General features: G+C 42.7%; 1 protein-coding gene across 1 annotated transcript; it reads left to right on the forward strand.

The window, feature by feature from the left end:
- The first annotated feature begins 1,786 nt into the window (after nucleotides 1-1,786).
- Nucleotides 1,787-19,080, forward strand: TMEM233 (transmembrane protein 233). Its single transcript, XM_074887049.1, has 3 exons — nucleotides 1,787-1,977; nucleotides 9,146-9,280; nucleotides 17,218-19,080. Exons 1-3 carry the CDS (start codon nucleotides 1,789-1,791, stop codon nucleotides 17,227-17,229), a joined length of 336 nt encoding a protein of 111 aa, XP_074743150.1. The 5' UTR covers nucleotides 1,787-1,788; the 3' UTR covers nucleotides 17,230-19,080.
- Nucleotides 19,081-19,409: the final 329 nt, after the last annotated feature.

A 19,409-nucleotide genomic window follows, 5' to 3' on the forward strand; every position in this document is an offset into this window, starting at 1 on the left:
TTCAAGTCTTCCTGGCTAATCTCTGCACACAACTTTGCCTTCTCTCCAGAGCTGATGTGCTGGCAGCTTTTTGTTGTGCTTGTTTATGTTCAACATCAATGGCTCAAACTGCCCCAAGTGAGCTCGGTGTTCTCATTCACATGCCTGATAATAAGTTCTCATTTACCTGTGTTTCAACTACAAGCAGATAAACTCATTAAGCCATTACAATGTTTCACTGAAAGCATTCTTGTGGATTAAAGGCTTGAGTGGCTCCAGAAGATGCTGACCCCTTGCAGAGGGTAAGTCCATGGCCTCCATCCCTACTGAACTCAATTCTAAAAGTAATTGTGTGGTGTGATGCGGACTGTGTTTCCGGAGCTTGTCTGGTGTTTAAAGGCCCCTGAGAACAAACATATCAGAGATTTTACAGCTACAGAGAGCTTGTGCCTGAACACTAATGGGTACGTTGGCAAGCGGATGTAACTTCAGCATTTCTTACTCTTTCCTAAAGATGTAGAATCTTTTCTTTTGACATTCTGATAGATCAGCAGATTCTCATTCTACATTATAGTCCAGGCATGCAGCTGAGAAATGATTAATGTCTATGAAAGTAAAAATACTGCACATATATTTCTTATGTCTTTACTGTGTTGACTGCATTTTATCTTGTAGGGTGACATCCAGAAATGGGAAACTATGGCTCTATTCAAGCAAATTGTAAAACCTTCAGTGACAAAAGTAGCTCATTCATAAAGCTCTAAACACAACTTACAGTTTTCTGTAACTTCGATTAATGAAATGCGCACAGGGGGAGCCAGACAGAGCAAAATCTCAACTCCACCCTCCATCTGATCAGAAGTCTCTTCATTTTGCTGAAGGTCCATGCAGGTATAAAGTTTTTTTCTTATATCACATGGCAGAAATGGAGCCTGTGCCTTTCTGGGTGCAGGCTGTCATACTTTTCCTCACCAGCTTCAAACTTACGATGAAATTAGATCTTTATTTACTTGTTTTGTGGTTTGTTTGGGGTTTTTTCCATAATGAAGATTCATTTCCTTGCTCCCCTTCCTGCATCCCCCAAAGTGAATTTCACCTGACAGATGCTCTGTTCATCAAGGACTGAATCACTTGCTAAAAACTGGCCAAATTACGCTGGGCCTGAGCCCCCAAAATGCTTTAAATTGGTTATTTTCTGCCAATCTTTCATGGTTTTGCTAAGTTTCGCAAGTCACGGGGGTTAGGAGATGACAAATTGAGCCCAGATCAAAGGAAATGCCCTTGCAGACCTCACGCCACTTGCTGAGGGAGCTCGCCGGCTCTAGAGATGAGAGTCTGCCAACACAGCGAAGTGCTCCCTGGGGGTAATGCAAACTCAGTTAAAATCCTTTAATTGAAAACAGCTAGAAACTTTCGGAAGAGCCCCGGGCCCTGCGGCTGCGGCCCCCGCTGTGCCGGCGGCGGGGCAGGCTCCGGAGCAGGAGCGGGCTTGCCCGGGGAACCGCCGCCCGCCTCCGGGTCGCGGCGCTGGAAACACTCGGCGGCTTTTGCCTGGTTTTCCTTTTTTTTTTTTTTTTTTTTTTTTTCCCCCCCCGATTCCTCCCCGGAATCGGCTGCCGGGCTAAAGGCTTCGGCAGCCGCGGAGCTGCGGGCGGGCGCCCCCGCCCCGCCCCGCCGGCGGGTGCCCGTCCCGGGGAGGCGCCGCTCCGCGCCGGGCGGCTCCCTTGGCTCTGCGCCGCGGCGGGGTCCCGCCTGCCCGGGGCGCGGCGCTGGGCTTTTCCAGCCGCCCGCCCGCCGCACCGCAGCCCCATGTCCGCGCTCCCCGCCGGTGCCGACATCAAGAGGGCTCTGGAGAACAGCCCCGAGACTAACATCGAGGATGAGCTGCCCGACGGGCCGCCGCAGCCGCGGCCCAAGAACTACCTGCTCCTCAGCATCCTCGCCTGCTTCTGTCCCGCCTATCCCGTCAACATCGTCGCCTTCGTCTTCGCCGTCATGGTGAGTAGCAGCACCCCGCCGGCTGCTCCAGCGACCTCCTTGGCCTCGGGGGTTTGGCGGGGCGGCCGCCGGCTCTCCGCGCCCGCCCGGCCCCCGCCGCGCCGCTCGCGGCCGGGACCCGCAGCGGCCGAGGGGGCTGGGGGAGCCGCCAGGCTGAGGGGCATCCCGCCGCCTTTTAGCCGCTTGTCCCTGGCGTGTGTGGACAAAGTTAGGTGAGGCAGCGAGCCTGAGAGCATCAGCGGCTCAGCCAGGATGTCCGCTTAGCTGTCCCAGCAGCAGATGTAAAACGGGGAATTAAAGGCAGCTCAAATCCAGTTTTCAGTATCGGGCTATATAGCAGAGGGAGGTTTATCCCAATTCATGAGATTTGTTACATCAACTAACTTGCACACTGAATTGGACATAGTATCTATGTGTGAAAGTGGCAGTTGGGGTGCAGAAATTAGATTTGCAAAGGAACAGGTGTGGTTTCTACTTGAGCTAATCAAATAGAAGTGCCTTTTTTCCAGAAAACAGGTTCTTTAGCGTGATACTGTCTGCTAGAATAATACACACAACGATAACGATTGTAGGTTGCTGGCAAAACCCCTTATAAAATTGAGTATCAAGTACACTGAGAGAACAGCTTTACTCATACAAACCGTAACGGATTTGCATAGTCCTTAATAATCCACCAATCCCGTTAACTTCAAAAGGATTGTTAGAACAGAATCTCCTTGGAGTTAAAAGTTGCAGAGTCAGATCCAGACTTTTCTAATAGGATACGTGATCAGTGTAATCAGTAATACTGCAATGTATTTCTGTTGTTTAGGAGCTGAAAAGGGTTTAAAACATGTTGTGTGTTTTCATCCTTTTCTCTGACAGCCAGGCTGAAAAGGTAAGTAAAAAACATAGTTGTTTCTTTTTGCAATTAAGTATAAGAATAATGACTTATATCAAAAACACGCTAAAGCACACTCTTTTAAAACCAGTAAGATTGATCAGAAATCACACCTAAATATTGGGATACATGCCTTAAGCTTGCAAATTCCTTGAAGAAGCGATTCCAAAGCCATCTTCACAACCTTTTTTGTCTGGATAAGTATTAGCTGTCACTTTTTTTTTTTCTATGTGTTTATTTTCTTTGTTGTTAACTTAACTATACGATATGCACTTTTCCTTGCTTTGAGAAGATTTGGTTCTGCTGGTACCCAGCATCCTTTCTGTCTGTGGACACTTAGGGTGCTGTATAAAGTAATGAGAGCTGGTGATCTGGGGCTGCGAGCATCTGTTCGCTGTGACAGTGCTTGCACCAAAGCACTAGGGCTGCACAGAAGTTAACTGTCAAGGACAGAATTTGGCCTCTAAAGATTTTTGCACCCCATATGGAGAAATCTCCACCCACGCCCTAGTTGAAGTTCATGCAGGCGTTTGGAGTCAGGTGTAAGTAACTGTCACCAGGGGGATATGTAGAAACCAGGGTGGGAAGAGCACTTCCTGAATGCTAAACAGTCTGTACAGGTCTCAGCTGCCCACTCCCTTAAAGGGGGGAGACAAAACCCAAACCAATAATCTCCACTGTATGCAAATGCCTTCTGTTTCAACATCATTCTTACCTAAAACCTCTCCTTTTCTGCGAAAGTAACACGTCCAACTTCTTTTCCACAGCCTGATTCCCCTGCCTTTTGGAGCTGCAACCTGTAACTGCTCCATTAATGTCAACTGCAGGGTCTGCATTTTAACCTGTGATGGTTTTATTTCCACTTCTGCTGGGATCTACATCCTCTGTCTCTTTCTCAGCTTGTTTCCTAGAGTTGCTAAGGGTTAACACTGAGATGCAAGAGTGGATTATTTTCTTTTCTGACAAGAAGATGCCTTTATAGTCTGCAGAGTTTGTCTGAGATCTTGTGTCAGAAGAGATAAAGACCCATAAAAGTGGAGTTCTCTATAAATTTCCACTTCCTAGAATGGGCCTGGAAAGAAAAGTCCTGTTGGCTTCTAGAGGGGCATGGTTCAGCACCCTGTTTGCCTAGGTCACGTCCTCCTTCAGTGCTCTGAATTCAGGCAATGTTTTCGCTCTAAAAGTAGAGTCTGGGCTCTAACACACCCCTGAATTAAATGACAGATTTGTCTTCAGTCTCTTCCGCTGTCCCATTTACAACTCCAGCACTGGTTTCCTCACTTCTTTCTCACCTTTGGGGGCACAAACCTTACCATTTCAGATCTTACCTCCTTGACTATACTTTTAGAATCAACCTCTCCCAAGTTCCCCCTATTGTGATAATAACCTTTTCTTGTTCCTTACCTCCTTTGTGAAAGAAATCTCTTTCTCATGACAGGGGTAAGAGGTTAGCTGCTAGAATGGACGCTTAATGGCATCAGTGTGTTGATATATTGGCATCACAAGAGCAGCCCCCTCAAACTAGTTGCTGGTCACTGGCAGATGTGAGGATTGCTTGGCATTTATAGCAAATGGAGATCTGTTTTCCCCAGGGTCCTGGCCAGGACTGCTGGCTGTAGAATTACTGTTCTCAGTGCTCCTCTGCAGTTCCAGCCAGATGCCATCAGTTCTCCTGCTTCCTGTTGCTTCCAGCAGCTGTATCGTGTTGCTGTACAATTAGTTGGCTCACTCAACCCCAGAGGTGCCTCGCTCAGACTTGCCCTGTTCTTTCTCACGTAGGTGAGACCACAGGCATCAGGGGCAGGAGTGTGGGGGCAGGTACCATGTCAGGAGGCTCATGTGACAGAAGATACTTCTCTGGTGTGAGGCTGTAGCTAGGCAGTGTGTCACTGAGCTCTTTGGCTCCTTATCTGCAGTGGTGTCTTTTCCCCCTGTTGTGAACCCAAAGAGCACCTAACTGGCAGTGAACTGCTGTTGTAGCTGAGACCTGGCTCAGGTGGACTGGCTGTACCTGACTCATGGAATCAGAGCTAGAGGGAGGCCATGGGACAACTCTGAAAAATGAATCAGATATTTCTAATACCAGCATCGAGCTCTGATAGTTGAATGAACTTTGGCCTTTCTCACCACCTTTGGTTGTCTTTATTTCAGAGATCTGTATGTCGAATTAGTCATCTAATTCCATAGGGCCTTAGATTTGTAACAACTTCAAAACAGTCTCTCAAAAGCTGTTTCTCCCTCATTGTTTGCTCCTAACTCCCTCTTTATGTAGACACCTTTCTCTTTAATCATTTGCATGTTTCAAACAATGTATGTGGTCAAGTTGTGACCATCTTGGCTCATCTGCTTCTGACAGCAACAAGTTCTTTGACTGTATTTGTTACCCTTGGATTCAGATGCCTTGTCTGTATGTTAGTTTCCCTAAGCAGAGACAACAAGCAAGAGAGTGGTAGAAATCATGGGACAGCAAAGGATGGAACTTGCTTCCTGGGGGGATCCCGCACTTCTAATTGGTTCCTAACAGGCTGTGTACAGTGTGTTGGCTTTGGTCAGGTCAGTGACTAGCACAGTGACCAGTGTTCCTCTACAGCTGTACTTCTCTTTAGTTAAAAAGTTTATTTGGAAAGTTTATTATTCATACAGCTTTTTGTAAGTAGCTTGTCGGTACCTGGGCACCTAACACCGTATGGGACAGCCTGTACCTATTTCAGGATTATTAAACAACAAGACTCAGCAGCTGTTCTTAAACATTTTTGCATGGCCCTTATCTCTGCAAACTGGTAAGCTTTTCCTCTGCAACACCACTTTCAGCCTGTCCCCAGAGACACAGAAGTCCAGCCCTTGTTTATGTGCTGCTATACAGCCTGCAGAGCAAACTCCGCTTTCATTGTGTCCTGCTCATCACCTGCCCATTTCATTTGCCAAAAAGCAGAGATCAAGCCTGGTTCTGAATTGCTCCTCAAGTCCCCCCTCTTCTTTCTCTTTCGCTGTAAGTTGTTCTCACAGTGAGCAGTCATACTGAGCCAGCATGTCTCATTCTTCCTTTGGTCTGAAATAGAGAGTCTCATTTCCAGGCACGGCCAGATAAGGTTTGTTACAGCCTGGCTTATGGAAAGCCTAGAAAATGTTGATCAGAGAACCACAGTCTGGTCTGCCAGATTTGTAAGAGGTGTAGAGGAGGATTTCTGAAGTAATTCAGTAGTATTTCTGCTTTTGCCATAAATGGTGCTCTGGGAATGTGGAACAGAAAATGCACGTTAAAAGGGATTAATAGTTTGTAGCTAATTCAGGAAATTTCTGTTCATATGAGGTTAAGCTGCTTCATTGTTGAACTGAGAGTATCTTTTATAAATAGATGTGTGTGAACCTGGTGAAGTCACTGAGATTGCTCAAGTAAATAAGCAGCTGCGGAACTGTGGCTTTAATTTAGTTTATGACTTCATAGTGAGGGAGATAGCAGAAACCTGAGAAATCATATGGTATTAGATTGAAAATGGGTGAAATTTGTTTTAAAAGTTGGACAGACCAAATATCGCACACAGATGCTGCATTCTGCATATATTGCCCAGCCCTTGGAGATAAACAGGTGAAACATTTAAGGCTTTAACAGTTAATGTTGTCTGTGTCTAGTGTTGAAAACTGAAAGCTTGATCCAAGGGCCTTTTGAAACAGATGGAAGTAAACAAATTTCAAAGAGCTTTGCATCAGACCCTAACCACTCCCCCAAACCTCTTTTTTTTTTTTTTTTGAATGCTAAGTTATGCCATTTAATTTAAACCTCTTAATAAAGAAACTTTTGTCTCCTTCCTGTCTCTCCCAAATCCTCTTCTTTATCCTTAATGCTGTTTTCCTCCTCTTCATCATGGATTTGTATTAAAATGACATTATTTATTAAAGCGCCCAGGCTGAATTATTTATGCAGTACCTGCAGAAATCACATGGACATTCTCCAGACTTCCTAAATACATTAGTAAAATTGCACGGAACTGCAAGCTGGTGCTGTCATGTCTTAGATACAACTCTGTCTCAGTCTTGAGACCACATATATGGGGAACTGAGTTTAGAGTGTTTACAGGACCACTCTAGATGTCATGCAAAGTGGGTTCTTTGATGGGTGGGGGAACAAAGTACAGGACTGGGGTGTCAGTGATGTTTCTCCATGTTTCTCCCTGTAGCCACAGTCACATTCATAACTGCTGACAGAGGCAGGAGGAGAAGTCAGCCTGCTCGAGACCAAGCCAAGCCATGTTTCTCCTGATAGTCCTTTTATTGACCTTCCTGAATGTATTTTGAGAAAACCTAAGAAAGCTCTTCTCCTGTACACAGGACTACTGCAAGCAGTGGAGTAACTTAGGTGAGAGGAACTGTGCCAGCCACCCTTTAACAGGAGGCTGCACTGGTGGAGGATCAGAGGTGACATCATCCTACTGGACTGTGTGTTTGTGTCCGCCTCTCATTTCTATCTCTTCCCTCTTTCCCCACTATATCCTTTAAGTCCACTAGCCAACCTCAATGCAATTTGACAGCAGAGCAGAGGTATTAGCGATATTCTTTAGGGAAATAAAATAGAGGAATGTTTAGGCATGTAGGCTTCCAGGAAGGGAAGGAATGTATCGGTGCTCTCTTTAAGAGCAAGAGTGCATCAGCAGCTCAGTCTTTCTTAGACACCAGAGAATAAGTACCTGCACTTATCCTTGAGATGCAATTCTAGGAATATAGGCTTCATTGCTTTGGGACTGTCTTGGCACGAGTGATCTGACTGCAGTGCTAACACCAAGGATGCGTCTAGCCCATTAACTTCTGTGTGCTCGCTAATCAACAGAACACAGAGATAATGTCCCTAATTATTTTTCTGCTTGGGGAAAAAAGGTTTTACAACAATGCTTGGTATCCTCTGAAGTTCATTCCTTTCTTGCTCTCCACAGCCTCAGATCTTCATTCTGTTGAATAACTTGTTCTGTCTTTACTACAAGAAGTAATTCATAACTAAAGCACTTTCCTAATAGCACTTGGTGATACTTCATGCAGTCATTTTCTAAAGACAACCTGAATTATTTAGTCCATGGAACAGTTCATTTGATCATGTCCCCATATTTCTTCTCCTGCATCTCCCATTTCTGGGATACTTCCTGGAATACTTAAGAGTTACTGAAGAACAGGTTATGACTAACCTGATTCCCCGAGGAAGTATGCTGAGATAGTTCAATAATGCAATCTGGTAAAGAAATCTGGACTCAATGTCATGGTTTATGAACTCAAACTCTCCTAATCTTACAAAATAATTCTTAGTAATAATACTCTTTTTAAAAAATTCTTTGATAGCATCTTATTCTTGGGAAGAAGTTACTACAAACTGTTACACTCATGTACTAGAATACTTCAGTGTCCTTCACTGAATCTTTTCTTTTAAAAATATGGTCTGGTTAAAACAAAAATTAAATCAGGCAATCCTACAGTCTGTCTCACAAAAGACTAGAAGATCAGAGTGGTCCTATTACACCTTGCAATCTCTATATGTAATAAATATAAAGCATCTGCCAAATCATGGGTGGATAGAGATAAACTCAAGTCTGTTGAGCTAATATCTGTATGTCTGGTGTATATGATGATAATAATTATCAGTGTATTCCAAAAATGCAAGGGGACAGAATTTCTAGCCCCTGAAGATGGCACCCAGATGTTTTGTTCAGATGATCTGTATTTCTTTGTTTTATTTTTGTTTTCTACCATCAGCAAACTGCCTATTAATTCTTCAAACTTTGTTTTGAAAAGTAAAACACTGGAAAAATAAGAAATTAGTAAGCTTTTTCTAAGAAGCTTTCCTGAGGCTTTCAGTAAAAAAAAAAAGCAGCCTATTTATGCTCCTTTTCATGGTTATGGTCCTATAAAGCATAAGAGTTTATTTCACTGCTAGTGAAGTGGCCAACTAACAGTTCACATATACTATAAAAATATTTCCAGAGATTAAAGCCACTGATTTATGTGGGTGGATTAGAGTTGATTTGATTTGACAGCTTTTATGCTGGTGTGTACAAGAAAACTCATCATATGAATATATTTCATCACTGAAAATAAAAGAGCTGTACTGAAAATGAGTGGAACAGGAAACTAGACTCCCTGCTTACCTTGGACTGTTGGCAGTTGATTTTTACAAAGTAAATCACCATTTTCTGAAGTCCTTTCTACAGTACCAATGTGCACAGAACGTAGTTCAAAGCAGTCACATTGGTTTGTGTCGCTTTTCTGTTTTTAAAAAAAAAAATCACAAACTCTCTTTTTCTTCTACAGGCTTTAAACAGTTATAATCAAGGAGATATAGAAGGGTCAAAAAGACTGGGTCGCAATGCCCTCTGGGTTGCTGTTGCATCAATTATCATTGGCCTTGTCATCATTGGAATCTATTGCGTAGTTCATTTCACAACGGTAAGCAAAATGCTACTAGTTCCAATGCAAGCAGTTCTCCTCTGTGCATGGGCTTCAGAATAAGAAACTAAAGATTTTCAGAACTGTCTACTAATGTTAAAATTTAGGGATGTGTGCATGTTTTCCAAAAGAGCAAATCTTACTTATTGTGCAATTCAGAAAATTCGAATTGTCTGTAGTTAAACGCAAGCAACTGTGTCTTAGCAGCAGTAGATTTTCTAGAAACTCTTTCAGCTCCCATAGGTTTTTCCAATTTAGGCCAATTTCATCATCTGTAAGACCAAGTGCATAGAGATCCTTAGATTTCAGGTAATACAGTCTCCAGGTGCTAATTTTCCATCTCATAATCTGTCCAACAGATCTTTTAACTTTGCAAGGAGAAGATGACAGTCAATTACTATTTTACCCTTTGATATTAAGGTGACCATAACTATACCAAAAGTGACCGTAAATGTAATTTTGATTTGGCTTGCAGTGGGATAAGGTCATTAGGTCTCAGTGCTGTGTGACTGACCTGCTTTCGTACACCTGCAGCAATAGTGAAGAAGCTCAACAAATGAATCTCTGTATACACAGTGGTTACCCAGATGGATTGTAAGCTTGTTTGGAAAAGAGGACAAAAGTAATTAGGGTATTGATATCCTTTCTTAAGGTTGTGTGAAATCTGTTCTTTGCTCCGAGGTAATGTGCACTTCCCATTAAAATAACCAATTTACATCAATTTGTTATTGGCTGTTTTGGTTGGAGAGCCTTTCAGTACAAACTTATGTATAAACTATGAACAGAGATCACCTCATCCACCACTGAAATGCAAACACCTCTGGGGAGTGGAATGGAGTAGCTGTTTAAACATGTACAACATTTTCAGACAAAAATTTACAGTACACCATGTTGAACTGCGGGGAGTTTAGTGGGGATGGGGTCCATTTCAGTAGGATGTTAGTGGATGGTGCTGCAGAATCAGAAGCTTACTGTATATTCATTAATTTCCACTGCATTTTGCAAGCATGAATCTCTCTTTGGTTCAGCTTGTGTTCAGTTTGCTCAGCCCTCAGATTTAAAACCAAGTCACTTCAGGCAGGGTGTGCCAAGTTTTGTAATTGACAGCAGCAGTAAATTCCTCTGTTCGCTTCTACTACCTTACTCATCATTTCTCAGACAAGGATAGCAGCTCAATAATTTTTTTTTTTTAAGTAGGAGAGAAGGGCAGCCTGAGGAGTGGCAGACAACACTGACCTGAAGCATTCACGTTAACCAGGGCACACTACCTACATTTAGTTGTAGTCAACATTTCACTTCTGCTACAGTAGGACCCTGTGTGCTGAACGTGTGAATGCTTTTTTATGCCCACTGCCAGATATTAGTGGTAGTTAGCACTTTACATCTAGCTAGTATTCGTAAGCACCTCTCTCTTTCCTACCCTCAAGGAAGTAAGCAGCAGTAAATCAGTATAAGGCGACTTTATGGTTTTTTCTTAAGCTTTGTCTCTTGAGGATTTTTTCAAATTGGTTTGGGGTTTTTTTTCAAGAGAAAAATCTCTGTGTTAGATGGAAGCATTGCCAGGTGCCTGGGAGCACTCAGCGCACTGCTGGGATACCAATTTCTGTATTCAGTGAGTAGCTTCCATAGAGGTCTCTTGGCCAAATGGTACCTTGGGTTTTGTGAGGACTCAAGGTTTACTGGATTCACCCTGCTCTCTGGCTTTCCAGTCTCTCTACTGTTCCCCTTCTCCCTCTCACCTGTCACACTCCAAAGAGCACTTGCTTCTAAGAAAGTGTTTGTTGGGAGCTACAATCTTTTTTATTTTTCTGATGTGAAAATGAGTGAACAGGAGCATCCAACCAGCCTTTCCAACCTCCATGCTTACCTGACTCCCCTTTGTTGCCTTACTCATGGACATTTATATTTTACACTAAATTGTCATTGAGTTTGACATGCCACTGCTGTGGATGGCATTGCATTCTCTGTGCAGTTATCTCGCATCCATTTGTACCTTGGTCATGATTATTTACTAACAGCTGCTTCGCACTCTGCTAATGTGAAGTGATGGTAAATTACTTCCATGCTAACTTTAATATATATGCTTCAGTATTTGTAAGATAGTACAAAATAGCCTTAATAGAATAATATGATAGTTAGCCCTGTAACCATTTGATTGCCATTAGGCACAGATTTGATGTTTCCATGACCTATACATGCATTTTTCCTGAAAGTTAATTTAGACATCAGCAACATGTATGAAAAGCTTGACCCTTCCAGGATTCATTACTGTGTGTTTTATCATGAAATTCATCAGCTACCATATTACCCAGTTGCTCCTGCTGACATTCCATGTGGCTTCTTTTGGTTTTCAAAGGACAAGTCTCATTGGAAATTACCATTGGGAGTACTCCCTTGTATTCTCCTTCCATATTCTTATGTATTTCTCCCTAGAGCTTGTTGTTTACCACCCTACCATCCCATTTCTGTGTTAGTACTTTATCTGTTCTCTTATGGCTGCTAGAGCTTCTCACAGTGTGTTACTTGAGTATTCATAAACATTCTGGTTTATCTGTGGTCCTGCTGACGGTATCAGAGATGCAAGGTGTAATGAGTTTGAGGGCTGGATGAGCCTTGAGCCTTGGGAGTTCTTCCACAACATCCTGGGTCTGAGCTTCTGGAAAGCAACAAACCTGAGACATCCAAATCAGGTTGACAGGAGGGAATCTCTGTCAATTGTTACACAACTTTTCCTCTTGGTACAAAAACTTGATTCAGGCTCAGCTGGCTCTGAAGTCTCCTTCAAAACAGCTCCTCGCCTTCTTCCAGAGGACTGGCTACACATGTCCTGGAGGATCTGCAGGCCAAGAAGGAACCTTCCTTTTCCTGCCAGAAGTCATAAACATCAGGCCTTCCCCATCATGTAAGTCTCCATTCAGCTCTTGTTCAAGTGTAGTTTTCAGTTGTTCATCCTCTGCTTTGTAGAGCTCAGGCAGAGTCTCTGTGGAGACCCTGTTGGTCTCCTGTTTGTGCACCCTGGTGGTCTGCAGTCTGCTCACCTCCTCCTGAAGCTCTTTTCCCTGGAGATGCAGAGCTTCAGAGTACCGCTCCCACCAGAGAGGCCACCAATGTCCCAGCCCCAAAGACAGGCAGCAGTCACTCTGCGCAGCTGCAACCTGGACATCTACATCCTCCTTCCAAAGCTCCATCTGGGTCAAGGCATCTGATATGCCAGGCAGTTGCTCCAGCAGTTTGGGAGATGCTGCCCTGTGGTTTATCACAACCACTCTTGCACAGTCCCAAGCAGTCCCTTGCTGTCTTCAACAGAGTTTCTGGGTCTCCTGTGCAAACTCACAACTTAATTGCCAAAAAAACCCTCTTTGCCACTCTTGAGCATCTCTCATTGAAACCACTGTGAATTGAGCACTGAAATACTTCTCCATCTCTGGACGCAGATTCCTTCAGTATTTACTGGAAAGTAATTTCCTCTCTATGAACGCCATTTCTAGAAGACTAGTTCAATGAGGACAGTGCCTAACTTGCTGAATTTCGGTAGCCTCTGGGTATCAAAACCCACATGCCCTATTACAAATTCCAACCAAAGTTATCCTTTTGTTCCCACATGTCTTCTGTCTTTTCAATACCCAAATCTACTATGTGTTCCATCTTGCTTAGGAAAGGGGTTAATACTTCTGCTTTAAGCTGAGCTGAGGGGGCTCTTGTGGTACTTCACATGCCTCAGCCAGGAGAAAAACATCTAGTCAGGGGTGTTGAGGGTAGAAATGGTTGAACCTGCAGAGAGCAAGTGCAAGAAATTCCTGCTTTGAACAAAGAGTGACATTATACCCCCAGTAATACTGGTGGACTCGAGGAAGATCCTTTCACTTTTCATAAAATTCCTGCCTCTGAGCCCTGAGCTGCCTTGCATGCTGCCTTTGGTTTATTCAGTTGCAGAGCAACATAGCACAGGAATAACAGCAGGCGACACCTACGTCTGCATGGAAGAAACAGCCTTGACTTTTCATTTTGAAGATTAACTCAGTGCTAAGCCAACTCGGGGCTTCTGCTGCTGCCTTGGAGAGCCTCGTTTATCTTCAACACTGGCATGTTATCTTTAGCAAACATATATCTTGATATATAGTGATACATATATATATAGCCTGGAACAGGGCCCACCCAACACTTGGGAACCATCTACCTTCTGCAGTCATGACCCTGAATGTAGACAAGGGGAAGCCGTCACTTGCATCACTGGAGTTAACAGCCCAGCAATAAAACTTGTCTGTCTTGATCAATGTAAACTGGGGTGTTCCTCGTTATGCTGAGGAATCACTGAGAGTTAAGCTACAGTGTGTGCTGAATCAGGGCTGTCCCTCATTCCACACTAGGCCAAATTTATTCTTACTCCATTCCGTAACTTTTACCCTCTCCTGTCAGCTTCTCCTGCACTCCTACCTTGCCAGTCCTGAATGCTGAATTACACTTCCACTGCTTGCTCAGATGTAACTTAAACCAATATTTGTGTCACCACTGAGTCTAACCCTGCGTATGTGCCCATAGGCATGTTGTCCATCAAGAACTGCAGTGAGAAAAGGGATATATTTGATATCCTTCCATAAGGAGGCATCACTACTAACTGAAACAGTGCAGAGCTGTGCGCCATAGCCTGCACGTGGCCTTAATCAGCTGTAATGTGCCTGGTTTGGGAGTGAATGGCAAGGCACCTAATGACAGGCGACACGCAGCTGTGAACCGCATCCTGAATCCTGCCTCTAGTTCTGATGTCCTTGACTTAAGAAAGATGCAGTGTATATACATATAAACAGACATGCACCAAAAAAAAAAAAAAAAAACCACAACAGAGAGAAGGGCTGCAAGGTATGAAAAAACCTTTATATATGGACAGACAAAATAGACACAATCTCTTTGGCTTGGGAAAGAAAGACTTAGGAAGTGGTTGTTAAAGGCAGTGAAATAGAGTGATTATTTGTTGTCTGTTACGAATGAGATGAAGTGGCACCACAGGAAAACAGCTTTAAACAAGGAGGTACTTTTCCATGTGACATACAATGCAGCTGTGGGACTTATTCCTTCTGGTTGCTGTGGATACAAAAATTACAAATGTTTTGAAACAGTAGCACGTGAAGTTACAAAAAAAAAAGCTTAAATGCAAAGATGCAGATACAATCTGGGGCTCAGAATGTTTCTAAACTGCAGATTGCCAGAGCTGGAAGGCAATAGAGGGAGAAATATCACCCTGGCCATAGCCTTTTCTTACACAGTCCCATGAGGCATTTGTAACATGGCACTGTTAGAGAGGGGGTGCTGCAAAGGTGGCTGCTTGCTCTGACCCAGTACCTCTGTTCTTACACTCCTTCATGAAGCCTGTTAGTAGCCTTTCCACTGACTTGAATGGATTTCGAGTCAGCCTTCCTGTCTTTTCCTAAGTATTTTGATCAGCAAAAGCTAATAATTTTGTCAGTGAATGAGGGTTGTCCAGTAGTTCATGATCTGTGCTTTCAGAGCAGTCTTCAAATTTTTGGAGCAGATTCCGGATTCTGTTTTGCTTTCTGATAACACAAGAAGTTTGGTGTCTTTGGATTTCATTTGAGTCCTACTGGCAGGATTTAGGGAAACATAATCTTGGCTGGGACCTTCTTACTTAAGTGGAGGACACCCCAGGTATTCCAAACCCTTTTCTTAACTGGATCACAACGTGTCATATTCTACTTCATGCTACCACGGGAATCATGCATTCTTATTCCATTGCTGGGTTTGCTGCACCGCCTGTTAGTCTGAAACAATATGCAGCTTCTTACAGCACATAGTTTTAGACTATCTCTAGCGTCTGAGTGACACTTGACAGTGCTGCTCGGGGCAGAACTAGAGCTCACATGAGTTTTGTGTCCCCATTGAGCCCCAAAACATCATATAAAGCCCATGTCTTCTGTGCACCTCCATAGTGGTTCTCTGCAGACTAGGCAAGTCGGGAGTGAGTCAAGTAGAAACGTGGAGAACTAGTAAGAGGCGTTAGAGTGAATTAAAGACATAAGCTTTTATGTAGAGCTTTGACAGAGATGGCAACAGTTTTGCTATGAGGAAGGGTAGCCAAAATACTGAAGGAAAGGAATGCAAGAAACTCCTGCCAATGGACCAGTGTCCAAGACTTTTTAAATTCACATCAGAAGTTCATTGTCTTTGTTTATCTTGAACCCCAGAGCCACAGGCAGGGTAGAATTGTCTTCCGGTAATAACTTATATGAGAAGGGTGGTTGTGTTCAGTGACTTCAGAATTTCATGCAAACCATTATGATATTTTAATGCTTTCGTAGAGGAGTGTGAACTTCTGACCCCTTCTTTAATCTCACTTGATCTAGAACTTCACCCCATGGGAGTCACAGAAATACCACCTGTCAGCATGGCTTCGAAGGAAGACAGAGACACAGCCAGGCTGTGTGGAAAGTACTAGCTTATACTGTTTCATAATCAGTAGGGTCTTAAATCAAGCATATGTGCAGTAATACAACATTTCTAATTACTGGTAGAAGGAAAAGGAGTAAGCGTTTAGACTGTGCAATGGGGACAGATGTCTACATAAGTTTTTCTTACTAACTTGGAAATAATTCTTCAGGGGGAAAAGGCATGCAAGATTATTTTTAATATCTCTGCTGTCTCCTTCCTGAAACTCTCAAAAGCTTTGCAGCAGTTTCACTGAGGGACTGTCTCTCTTTCAGAGACAATAAACTGAGGGCCAGTAAGATGACAGGAATTACAGAGCCAGCCTCCAGATCTTTACATTGCCAATGCTGTTCTCTGTACCTTACCATAGAGAAAAAGAGTCAAGGAAGACTACCTGCCTTTCACTGCAGGGATTGACCTGCCACTAGCTGATAGAGCACAAAGTCTGAAGTCAGGGCATTCCTGTTGTCTTTTACCCGCATTAATTTTTGGTGTCCACCTAGCCAGTGAGCTCACACTGCTGCTTTTCTATCAGTAAGGGCGCTGATTAACTCCTTGATACCCTACCTCTTTTTACAGGATTTGTACAAATGTAAGATCTTAAAGTCCTCTATCTGTCTGTCAGATGTGTTCAGTCAGCTTCAGAGGCTGAGTAGTGGCAGACATGTGTAGATGCACAGGGGCAATGTGATTATATCAGCCTCATTTCCTTAGCAAGCCACATTAAGAATTCTGGTCTAGTTGTTTCATCTGCACATGGAGAAAATGTCCCCACAACAGATTCTGCCCATTGGAGTCCTGAGTAGCATCCAAGAGACAATCAACACAGGAGTTAATGCTGTCTGCAGGATATATTTACTGTTTAGTGCCTCATGTCCTAGAACTCTCTTTAAGGAGCTGCTAAAAGATAGCTGCTTGATGGAGAAGATATTTTGGACTCCAGCAGAGAGCTAGGCATCCAGGGACAAACCAGGGAGATCAGTACATCTGTGGGTAGTGTCTGAGACCTGCCAAGAATTTGGGGGAACTTCTCAGATCTTTCTTCTAATGCAGGTGCACAAGAGAGGTTACCCAGTCCTTTTTAAAACATCTGTCATGTATTGCAGTTGTATTTACCAAGTTGTCTACTGCTGAAAGTATTGTTCTTGCCTGACTGTTTTATGTATCACTTCAAAGAAGCAGAGATGCTGTTGACCTCATGAAACTTTGTCAAATAAGAGCCCGTTTCCTGGCAATGAAAGATCCTAACTTGCATTGATTCAGGTAACCCAGTTTAAAAATTCAGTTCAGATTGACAGATGACTGGTGCCATTAGAAACATAGCTCTTTGATTCAAAACTGTATTGAACCACTAATCTGGAGGATGTTTGTTAAGAGAACAAGTGCCACTAATGTGGCATAATGTATCCATTAGATCTGTAGAATTAATAATTTAAACTAACAAGGCAAACTCTCTGTCTTTTCCTCCTTTAAAAATACATATTTCTGTGTCCTTGCAGCATGCTATCTGAAGATCAGGACTGCACTTGGAGGATATCATCATGTAAATCTCGGGAGGGGAAAAAGAAGAAGAGAAGGAAACCCTTCATTCCAGACTGTTAGATTTGACCCTACAAGTCTGCAGAGGCATGTTGCTGGTGGATGAACTGATAGTCCAGTTAGTTAATCAGCATGGCGTGACCAGGTTTTCAAAATTATTTATTTATAAGAAATCTCAGTATAAAGCAGCATTTTCTCTTTTACCCTAATGTATAATGAGATCTTGCCCTAACAACTCCCTTTTCTTTCTCGTTTACATGGAATGTATGCTGGATCCATGATGTTCCCTGGCTGACCTTAGCCAGACAAAGCCAACATATCTAGACTGTTTATAGTCCGCAATATAAGATCTGATGCACAGCCTGCTGAAGCTAGTAGAACTTCTGTTGCCTCCAGTGGGTTTTGGATCAGGCCGTTAAGGATATTTTTATTACTTTAAAATAGTCTCAACATAACACAATCGTAACCATGGGGTTGTGATTTTATCCTGTTATGTGATTTTATAATGCCGTGGGCGTACTCTGACTCAGTGGCTGCTTTCTTCTGTCATCCTCAGCTTTTAGGTCTTTACCTTGGATTTTTAACCACCTGGGACCGATTTTAATCACTTGATTATTAAGAGACACTCTTCTTCCATAGCATCCATATTTTTGTTAATGATTTATTTTTGTTTTGTTGTCTTTCATTGTTGAACTCCCTTGACTTCACTCCAGTCCTGCATTAAAGTTGCACTGATCATATTTTCCTCTTTCAACTTCACATATGTAAAATGTTCCTTTTTTTTAACTGACAAAAGATCTTCTTTTTAAATAGATGTTCTTCTGCATCCCTTTGTTATTGTTCTTCTAGCAAGTCACATAGTTTCATTGTGTTCTGCTTTGTTCGTGTCTTTTTGTTTAGTTCATCCTCTCATCTTGCTATGAATAGTCTATATATCAAAGCAGTTAGAGATGGACAGACTTTTGTGCTCTTACATAGTTACATACACTCTTGCTGATCCTGAGACATTACTCAGTGAACAGCCTTGGGTTACAAAATTGATGGCCTCTAAATTACTGCAGTTTCTTGATACCTTACGAAAACTTAGCGTGGGACAGCTGTTTTTTATTACCTGAAGACTGTTGGAAAGAATATATTTGTTTTGTCACACAAATATTCCATGTTAAAAGGAGTAAGCTCTGGTGAGCGTTAAGACAGATGGCTAAATCTTCAGTGGTTGTTGCTCCATTTGCTTTAAATTGTTACTACATCTTCAAGCAAGCTATGCTGACTTACACTTATTCTCTTTGCACTAACATAAATCTGGACGGACTGCCCAGAAATGCATGGGAGTTTTGCAGGTGCAAGTGAGAAAAGAATCATGCCTGGCAGGAGTACAACTACCAATTAAAAAAAAAAAAAAAAATCTCCCAGAAACCTTTACCTGTTAAAATATATGCCTGGAAGTAGCATGCATTTTCTGTGCCTTGATATTATACTTTTAATGTGCTTATTCGCTTTTCTTTCTGCCAAATTCTTTTTTTCATTGAAGTCAGTGATGCATCACCTATATCCTTAATTACTCCAGTATAAAACCTCACAAACACTGGTGAAATCAGTTGATTTCTTCAGCATTTATACTGATTGATTTTGTCCACGTGGGAACCTTGCCACTGATTTTGATGATCCCAAGAATTGGCTGTTCTGTGAACTCCTCTTTGGTTTTTGAATACTATTTCAATGGTCTGATATGTCTTGTGGGACTTTTAGTAGCTTGCCTTATTACCAGATATGATAGAACTGTCATTGAGAAGTGGAATAAAATTACTTTTAATTCATGTCCATTCTGGTATGTGGGAAGTGTCTTTCCTAAGTTTTGTTGCCTTTTCTATTTTAAAGAGTAATATCCCTTTTTCTAACCCCTTGGACAGTTTCAGAGTGAAATGGATCAAAGCAAAACCAGGATTTCTGACCTACGTGATGCTATACAACCAGTCTGTACTGTAGCTAGTACATTCAGAAGTTGCTAGAGATCAGCTAATTCTCAAAATATCAGCAAGGTAGGCTCTTTGCTTCATTTTCAAAATAGCACCCAGAAAGAGTGTTGAGGCCATTTCAAAATGGTCCCTCAGTGGTCTCTTCGGGGCTTTCCTACCATGAGGGTCAAAAAGTG

This window comes from Strix uralensis, chromosome 17 (genome assembly GCF_047716275.1).
Source record: "Strix uralensis isolate ZFMK-TIS-50842 chromosome 17, bStrUra1, whole genome shotgun sequence".
Taxonomy (NCBI): domain Eukaryota; kingdom Metazoa; phylum Chordata; class Aves; order Strigiformes; family Strigidae; genus Strix; species Strix uralensis.

Bases quoted from the DNA above. Each gene is read 5' to 3' on its own strand.
- TMEM233 (XM_074887049.1), top strand. From the start codon at position 1,789: ATGTCCGCGCTCCCCGCCGGTGCCGACATCAAGAGGGCTCTGGAGAAC. The intron at 1,978-9,145 runs GTGAGTAGCAGC...TTTCTTCTACAG, and splicing joins CCTTCGTCTTCGCCGTCATG to GCTTTAAACAGTTATAATCA.